The 9747-nt window shown below is 40.4% G+C and overlaps 1 protein-coding gene across 1 annotated transcript in view; it reads left to right on the top strand.

The window, feature by feature from the left end:
* The window catches only part of TTLL5 (tubulin tyrosine ligase like 5), a 123628-nt gene extending 122381 nt beyond the window's left edge, over nucleotides 1-1247 (top strand). The window contains 1 exon segment of the mRNA XM_036384352.2: nucleotides 518-1247. Within this exon segment, the coding sequence (XP_036240245.1) occupies nucleotides 518-558 (41 nt within the window). The 3' untranslated portion in view covers nucleotides 559-1247.
* Nucleotides 1248-9747: the final 8500 nt, after the last annotated feature.

The raw sequence follows: 9747 nt of genomic DNA on the forward strand, positions 1-9747 counted from the left end.
AAGTCAAAACTGTTTCTTTATAATAATTGGGTGGGGGAGGGGGCCACATTCCATATTCCCAATTTGTTTCTTTTTAAAGATCAACCTTTCACACCCTTAGCTCTCCTGCAGCAAGGTCCTCAGCATGTGCTGGAGTGGGGAAGTAGACTCCCATGCAAGCAAATGAGTAAAAGACCCAAAGAAGGAGATAAAGCATACTGATATGGGAGAAAGATTTAGAGGAGGGTGCATATGAAGAGATGAGTCACATGAGTCAGAAGCAAGATTGAAGAAGGTATTCTGGTGCTTGAAAGGAATACCAAGAGTACTTTTTCACACAGTAGCTTACTAAGTTAGGTTTTGTTATTTATACTGGTCTCTGATGTCATCTGTTGTGGCAGAGAGGTTGTGTGGTAAGGACACTCAGGTTTCTGGTGATGGCTGAGATTTGCAGAGCAGGGCATCAGTTTTCCCTGTTAAACAGTCCTCCATGATTACTCAAAATCTTTGAGTAAAAAAACTTTGGTTTTTTTCCCAGCTTCTGCTCGCAGAGAAGGATTAACACAGAACTCCAGGTGAGGAATCCCAAGAGTTGCTTCAAGTATGGGACAACGGAAGAAGCAGCAGCAGTGACTTCACACCATCACATTCCCATATCAGGCAAAAAAGAGAGAAGAGGAGGCCTTGGTGAGAGAGCAACCCACTGAAAAGAGTATCTAAACATCTGTGAAAGCAGATTGTGCTGATACACCTGCAAGCTGAGATGAATGAATGCTTCTGGGAGCTTCTGCTGCTGAATCTTTGTCTCTTCAAAGGACAAATCACTAACTGTGAGATCTTTCTGTAAGACAAGAGATCTTTCCTGCAGCTATTCTTCCTAAAGTCCAGGTTTGAACACAAAGTCTCACTTGCTCAGCCATTTCAATCTGTTCTAGTCTGGTAATAGCCAAGATTCCATACTTTCATCACATGGCAACCATCAGCAGAGGAAAAATATTAGAACATGTGACTGGAGATGTCTGTGTTGGTTGCTATCTTGAATTTTGGCAGAGAGCTATAGAAATTTACAGTTTAAATAAAGTAATTTCATTTGTTTGTTTTGGTTATAATTTCAGTTACTAATTCACACGCCCAAAATATTTGCTGTTGTTGTACTGGACAGGTTTTTAAATCTGTCTTTGTTTCACTGTAAGATACTTGTATTCTGTGTGGCTTATTTTGTATTTTGATTTCTGTTTGTTTAGACTTTGTAAACTTTTTAAATTGGCTGATGTTTTCAGACCCAGGCTTGAACCCTAAGGCCCAGGTGGCTCTTATCAGTTGCAATAGTGTCTTGGTGAAGGAGTCCAGTTAAAATTTGCCTAGTGTTATGAAAATCAGTTTGCTTATGTTAGAAAACAATGTCAGCAGCTGGAAATTGTATTGGAGAGAAGATCCATCCATCCTTAAAATGAACAGGAAGCAGTTTCAGCTCTGGCTCTTTGTTGGTGCCAAGTTAAAGGAAAACTCAGTATTTTGCAACTTCTGCCTTGTCCAACAGCAAGGGGTGTGATTGATAGTTCTCAAAGGTAAAAAATGTTCTATTGCTTGTATCAGAGTCTTCAGAGATTGGATTTGACATCCTGTTTGATCTCTTTTCTTACTCCACTTTCCTCTGTCTTTTGTAGTTTGTATAGTCAGCGTTAAGAGATCATTCAAATATGTTGACAAGTAGATAGTGATCAACCCAAAGGACTGACAAAAGAAACTGTGTCAGAGAGGGAAGGTGTTTTCTCTTGAAATGATTATGTTCATGTTCACTCTTGAATTCCACATATTTTGAGCAGACACATTGCGAGAAGGTTAAATAATTATGTTCGTACCTTATTAGTTTCACCATCACTCACTTCAGGCATGAATTAATAGGACAGAATATGCATTTTTCTATTTCTGGTACACTCACACGTGACACACTGAATACTTCACTTGTCTGAAGTGCAGCTCTCTGATACAGCTGTTCCCTTCCTTAGCTTATCTTTCATTTCCATTAGACAGTCATGATCACGTTCACTTTCTTCACATTTTTGTTGGCTCATGATTAGTGAAAGTTTAGTTGCAGAAGTTATTTCAGACTTGTGCACATTCTTAGCAGCTGTGGGCTTCAGGACCGTAGGTCTGTCTTCTTATAGCCTGCTCTGCTATGCTGGTATTGGCTATTGCCTCCAGCTCGGTCGGAGGGGCTATTTCCATGTAAGATTGAGCTTCAGTAAATAACAATTCCATTCCTTTCTTCCTCCCAAAGGATCTGAGTTATCTTTATTCTACTGGGTTTTATGTACAGGATTCAGTAGCTGTAGGATGTACATCCTTACGGACCTCTCATCTCTGCTTTTGTTTTCAGGTTATCACAGCCACTACTGAAAATTGCAGAGAGGTTTGTAGGATAAAGACTTAGTTAGCTCAGGAAAGGTGATTCTCTTATAGGAATCTTCATCAGAAGCAACATTCTTACATCTTTGTCAAGAAGATTACCAATTAGTGCTGGCTTATTATGAACATGGGTGAATTGTTTTGTCAGTTTTGCCAGTCTCACACCCACTCATTTTGGGATAATGATTTGTACTTGGTTACAGACATTTTTCCTCAACTTCTTTGTATTGCATTTTAGATGTAGCCAACCCCCACATTTGTAACTGTGATGACTTAGTAGCAGCATATTAAATATCCTGTCTCTGAGATTTTTTAAATATTCAGGAAAATGCACAGTGCAGTCTAAGACCCTTATTTTGAAGGGATGAATTTTGTCAGGAGCAGTGAGGACTTGCATCCTTTTCCCTGAGAAGATTTTTCTCCTGCTTCAGACAAATGAAAATAAAACAACCCAGGAGTATTAAGACTGGTCCTTTACCTGAAGCCAAACACCTAGACCATGAATTCTTGTTTATTCTCAGGATGTGCTCAGCCAGAGCATCAAATGACATAGCAGTATTCCTTTGTCTTGAGCATCTGCTGATCCCATCTCTGAACACAAATGCTGATACACTGGGAACACGTGCAATAGAGAACAAATTGTGCGATTCCAGCCGCATATTTTTTCCACCTCCCTGTATTCTTCAGCCTGGAGTCCATATGTCTGTGCCTGGTGGGTACTGTGTACTGAAGAGTAACAACACATACTTTGTCTCTTTGCAGCTCTGCTACCTCCATGTCTGTCCCTGTCCATAAGCCTCTTAGTGCTGCAGTTAAGAGATTCAGTGGGGAAGCATAGGACTGTTTCCCACTCATCTTGGGAGAGAAGGCATTTTACAGGAAGTGTTTTCTTCTACAAGGGGGGGAAGTAGAATAGCAAACCATTTTGGATATATAATAGTTGCACAAGGAGAGTACAGGTATGTGTTCCTCAAGTCTGGTTTATTTTTTCTCTGTATTCATCAATGGTTCTATCAGAAGTGTCCTTCTTCACTGCAAGACAATTACTAATACAAAACCCCAACAATCATTCAGCATCTATCTCTGTGGTGACAGTGAAAAATGTTATCAAAGGATCCCTCTCTTCTGTGATGTTTGTATCACTTCTGACTTACAGAGCCTGTTCTAGTGACAGAGAATCAGGCTTGAAAGCAGTAATGTGCACATCACAGTCCTGGAGGCTGAGCTAATGAAGAGTTCATACAGCATTTGTGCTGTGTTTAGGTGATAAGCATACCATGACATAAAAATTAAGGGCAGGGTTATAAAATTCTCTTCCTTTCTGGAAGAGCTGACTTGTGCTCAATTCATGAAATATCAAGTTTCCTTTTCACATGTTTTATCTTGACCTTTAAAACAGCCTTACAAGGCATGTGAGTGCCATCAATGGGAAGATCATGTTGTGACCCTAAACAAACCACTTAGTCTTGGATGCCAACAAGATATACTGAAATTTCTATTCTCAAGACTAGGTATTTTTTTGCACAATCGTGATTTCTTGGACATGCTCCTTACTATGATGCCTGCAAGGTCAACAGATATATCTCTGATGCTGTTCCACATTGTGGATGGAAGTTTTGGTGTCATGACCTTTGTTTACTAGTAGGAATCTCAGTCCTGTGCCTTTTCCTCATAACAGACACTCTCCATTTGCATGGAGGTGAATGGCTGGGAGTGCTAGACCATTCCTCTTACTTGAGGAGCTCATTGATGTGCAGATGGCTTAACAGAACAGACTTGGATTCTCAGCATGCACTCTCTAAGACCTGTACCTTGTACTAATAAAACACTTCCTGTAATTTTGGATTATTTGCTGGAAACAAAAGTAGTCTGTCTCCCATTTTGTTTTTTAAGATTTACTTGATAAAACTGCCAAAGACTTTTTACCTCAGTCAGTTCTATATTTGCTGATAATCCTGGGCTCACTGTTTGAATCTGAATGGGTTATTTGCTGGTGTATAAATAGTTGGATTTTTTTGGTTGCAGTAAGTGGCTGATTGATCCTCTTCAAATTATTTCCTTTCTGAACACATTGTTCTCATAGTTCTGTCATAAGTTTCTTCCAAAAGAAGCTTCTGAGCTGTACTTAAATCTGGGGCTGGGCTTCTTTTTTTCTTCTAGAACCTCATGTTTCTAGAACTGAGACATCCTTGTTTACACCAAACATCAGGAGAACCTTAATTTTACTTTGCAGAACTGAGATTGCTTATACCAACAGCTTAACATTCAAAGTTTTCTTCATGCAGAAAGTGATTAATTGGAAAAGAGATGAGGAAGAGGTATGTAAGGGAGAAGTTGAAAAAGGAGCAATAGTTCACTATCATGCCCACTACAAGTAGGAGCATCAAATGAAACTAACAGATACAAGTTTCAAAGAAAAAAAATTAAGAAAGTGGAGGGAGATAGCAACTTTTTTTGCACAGTATGTACTTGACCTATGGAATTTCTTGTTACCAGATGTGAATATAGAAAAGATTATGTGGTTTGAAAAGACAAGTAGACAAATCCATGAAAAAGTAATCTATTAGGGCATATGAAATATTAAAATTGAAAAATAGGAAGTTTCTAAGATTTTTCAAATTACTATTCTGGGGAAGTCTTACAATGGGCTGTTCCAGTTTTTAACCTGTGCATCAGGCATGGGCTGTTGACTTCTGTCCAAAAAGGGCTAAGCTAGGTGGTCTTGCAGTCTTACTTTGTATGGGTTTTTTATCTTGACAGTTGCAGTACAGACTACTAGAATGGCCAGGACAAAGCTTCTTTCCTGACAATGGCTTGTTCCACCAGCATTCATCCTGTGGTCCTTGAGTTTTCTCAAGTAAAGTGTCTGTTGCTGACATATGCCAAGTTGTCACATGCAACTTGTGTATGCTTTCATCTGGCTGGGCACTATATATTGCAGAGGCTTTCAGAAACTTTTAAAAGCACATAAGGGACACCGAGATCCACCTCTAGACAAACAGAGATTTTGGAGGAAAGTAGGTGGCTATATGAAAGTCATCCATAATAAAATCCTTGTAAATGGTTAATCATGTAAATATGGAAAAAAACTTTTCCACTAACTGAAGCTTTTAAGTTATCTTATTCATACACATTTTGCTTCTTGCTGTCTTTGTTTTCCAAAGAGCTCGAGTGCAGAGCACCTTCAAGGTGAATGTGCACAACCACAGCATGTCTTTAGGAACCTGGTTACTTGTTCATTCCCACTTTAGAACACTGCTGTCCTTTTCCAAAGAATTAAGATTCCCTGCTGACTTAGAGATGAGTAGTTAGGAAATGCAGACTGATCCCAAAATTGTTGGATTCTGAGTCTTCCTCTGCAGTTGTAATGCTAGAGGACAACTCCACTGAACTGAAGGTGACAAGTAACACCATGTCTGCCCTGAGGAGTCTGCTCTATTAACTTACCAAAAAAGGATTTTATTGGCCCTCGCTGAAAAGGAGTTTTCACTGCTGTTTTGAATTAAAAGGAAAGAATCACTGATCACTGTGGAGACCCTGGTATGAAGCCTTTGCCAGTGGTATTCAGTGAATCATCGTGGTTCCCAAGGGAAAAGACTGTACTTACCAAGGCCTCTTCTCTACAAGTCCACGCCTACAGCACAGACAGTGAGCTTGAGAAATCTTCTATTCTTTGAAAAGAAGTGGCTTCTTTATCTGACCTATCAGACAAATCAAATTTGCCTTCAAAAGACGAAATTGGATGCAGTTGTTAAGGACTTAGGGACTGTTAAAGATACGTCTTTTATTAACAAAATTTTTATCATTTGTTCGGGGCAGGTGAAAGAGGTGCTGTTATCTCTAAAAGCAATTTCAACACTGTATTTTGACATTTGGGCTCCTGCTGTTCTGGGATGGGCAACAGAAGACAACTCCTGAACATTAATTCAATTTGGTGCCCCTGCAAGAATATTTTATAAAATCTTATTTCACCATAATTACAGTAATGGTAGTATCCTTCCCCCACACAAAGGGGAGACAAGTTACAGTACTCAGTTATGTTCTAAAGTCATAAAATCTTCCCCAAAAATATTTTGGGGTTGTTGAGCTGATCCCTGTATCTTGAGTATTATCATGTCAAAAATCAGGAGGGAATCTTTGAAAAGTTTCTTTACTGACAAGTCAAACTGCTTGACTGTCATCACTTCCTCATTCTACTGTAAAACTGGTTTTTTCTGAGTCTAGGGAAGAAAAATGGCAAGGGATTTTTTCCACACTGTTTCCAGTAATTATTGTATAGGATTTACCTCATGGTTTTCATGTGGTTTTGCCTTATTTATATGATCTTCTGAAAAAGTTGTGCTGTGTCAGATATATTTAATATAATATATTTAATACACCTAGGATGTCTTAATACACCATTCTTCAAGGTGCAGATGGAGAGCTGTGAATCTGCTGGGAAGTTTTAGCATCCCACTGGTGCCAGTACTTACATTACTAATGCTTCCAGTTGCATGATGCTTCCCCCATTCAACCTGGCCTTGTCTTCTTCCTGAAAGTGTTTTCTCCACTATTTCTAATTCCAGAAATTCTATGTGGAATCCACTTTGTCTGTGATATCAGCCTAGATTTTTTTTCCTTATACACAGACCTACAAAACTCATGTCTTCATACGTGTAGTAAAACTTCTTTTTGAAATTATCTAGGAATAAAGATTGGTGGCTCCCTCTGCCAAATTGTGGCCCAGGTGTTTTGAATGAAGGCAGGTAAAATTGACAAAAATGGAGACAATATAAAATGTGTATTCAGCACTATGTAAGTGCTGCCACACTATGCTTTCCTGAGATTTTATTGCCATCTCTTTTGTTTCTCTTTGTTTGTTCTGTTTGTTTTTTTCCAGTTCTTCAGATTAGCATGACAGAGCACTTAGCATGGTACTATCTCAAGAGATCTTCAGATCCTGAAGCATACTTAGAGATTTTTGTAGCAAGTCTCCTCTGAGGGGGCAGATGGCAAATTGTGTCATGCAAGGCAGCTTGTTGCAAGCTGGATGTCTTTCAGAGACTCTAGTTGTGAGTCAGACTGTCTGCTACTGCTTTCCTCTGCCAGTGGAGTTTCTTACAAATCCTTAAAAACAGTGGATTTCTCTCAAGCATCTAGTCAACCTGCAAGAGGATTTCAGCACTTCAAAAGGCCAAAATTTTGTTTCAAGAAAGGGCCAGAATATGGTTACCATGACATTCCCCAGTCATTACACTACAAGCATTGCACAAATCCTGTAAGATTTGCCCCTGGCTGCACAGCAAATCTTTGTTTTGTCTGCTTCCTGAAGAGGATAATAACTTAGGAGAAAAAATAAATCCTTCCTGAAAAACGTCAGGAAATATGGTTTGAGATGACACAGCTGGTTTCTTTCATCAAGTGATGTATATGGACTGGCCATGATATATTGTTATAATGCCTCATTTCTGAATCTGATGAGTGAACATCTAAACAGCTAGTGAGAAATGGCTGTGTGTTGGCAGACCAGAAAAAGGAAGTCTGCTTTGCTTTCTGCAACACACCTAATGCCTACATGTTGCTTTTTTCTTCCTGTATTGGCCTCATGTGGACAGCAATGAGGCATCTTCTTCCTTTTCTTCTGTCACACCTGAAGGATGGGTTGCCATCCAGAGGGAGCTGCACAAACTCAAGAAGTGGGGCCATGGGAACCTCATGAGGTTTAACAGAGTCAAGTGCAAGGTGCTGTACCTGGGTCAGGCCAACCCTGGTATCAGCACAGGCTGGGGATGAACAGCCCCAGAGCAGCCCTGCCCAGAAGGACTTGGGGGTGCTGCTGGCTGAGAGGCTGCACATGAGCCAGCCCTGGGCACTGCCAGCCCAGAGAGCCAAACGTGTCCTGGCTGCATCCAGAGCAGCGTGGGCAGCAGGGCCAGGGAGGGGATCCCTCTGCTCTGCTCTGCTCTGCTCTGCTCTGCTCTGCTCTGCTCTGCTCTGCTCTGCTCTGCTCTGGTGAGAGCCCACCTGCAGGGCTGCATCAGCTCTGGGCTCCCCAGAGCAGGGAACTGTTGGAGCGAGTGCAGAGGAGGGAAACCAAGATGATCAGAGGGACAGAGCACTTCTGTGAAGACAGAGTGAGAGAATTGGGTTTGTTCAACCTGGAAAAGAGATGTTTTAAGGGTGAACTAATTGGCCTTCCAGAACCTGAAGGGAGCCTACACGACAAAAAGACTTTTTACAACATCATGTAGTGACAGGACCAGAAGGAATGGATTCAGACTGAAAGAGTAACTTTAGATTAGATATTAGGAAGAAATTCTTTACTGTGAGGTTTGTGAGGCACTCAGGATGCCCAGGGAAAACATGGATGCTGGAACCCTGGGGATGTTCAAGGCCAGGCTGGATGAAGCTCTGAGCAACATAGTCTAACAGGTGTCCCTATCCATGCTAGGGGGTTGAAACTACATTATCTTTAAGGTTCCTTCCAACCCAAACCATTCTATGATCTTTCCTAGTCAACTAAGTGGAATGAGAGGCAAAGAATATCACCCTTTACAAAGATCACAAGCTTCCTGAAAGAGGGAGAAATAAGTCTTTGTCTTCAGAAGGCACCACTTGGTATTGCTTGGTTTAAATTAACAATAGCAGCATAAACCAGCCTAGGGGACAGAGTTTCTGCCTGGAAGCTGGTCACTAAGTTTGCAGGATGTGGGAAACCAATAATGGGGAGGGTAGAGGGAGAGGGAAGGAGGGAAAGAATGGTTTGCCATAAACCACAGCTGTAAAGAAACCATTATGCCATTAGATAGGGATAAGGACCTTATCCCTAAGTGCATCTTTCATTAAATCATAGGCCAGTAGTGGAAAGGGCCCAGTTGCATGGTTGAATGCCTTTAGACCATCTCTGTGTCTGTCTAAGAAACCTAGTCCTACATAGGGGTGTTATAAAGCAGCCAAGTTACTGAGATCTTTAATCTTGGAAGTTGTTCTTTCCTGGAAACACACTGTGACATCCAAAGTGCCGTACCATATTCTTTCTGTAATTATAAGTGGCATAAGTGGCATCTCAAATGCATTACTGTCATTTAGAAAATGGCAATTATTAATTAACAGTTTTCATTTGCTGTATTTCTTCTTGATACACCAGAATTCATTTCTAAGACAATCTATTTCATAATGAGTAAACTGTCTCATCTCTTCTATGTTGACTTGTTACATGATAAAGGATCTTGCATTTGTGTCTGAAGCCTCTCTTCAAGAGAGGACAAGAGACACTGAGGTTTGTTGTTTCCATCTTCACTTCTGGAACTGCATAAGAAGTTAACCAGGATTTAAGTTAATTCCCTATATGCAAAAGAAAATACTGGTAAAGCAGAGATC

Source organism: Molothrus ater, chromosome 6 (assembly GCF_012460135.2).
Source record: "Molothrus ater isolate BHLD 08-10-18 breed brown headed cowbird chromosome 6, BPBGC_Mater_1.1, whole genome shotgun sequence".
Classification (NCBI taxonomy): Eukaryota; Metazoa; Chordata; class Aves; order Passeriformes; family Icteridae; genus Molothrus; species Molothrus ater.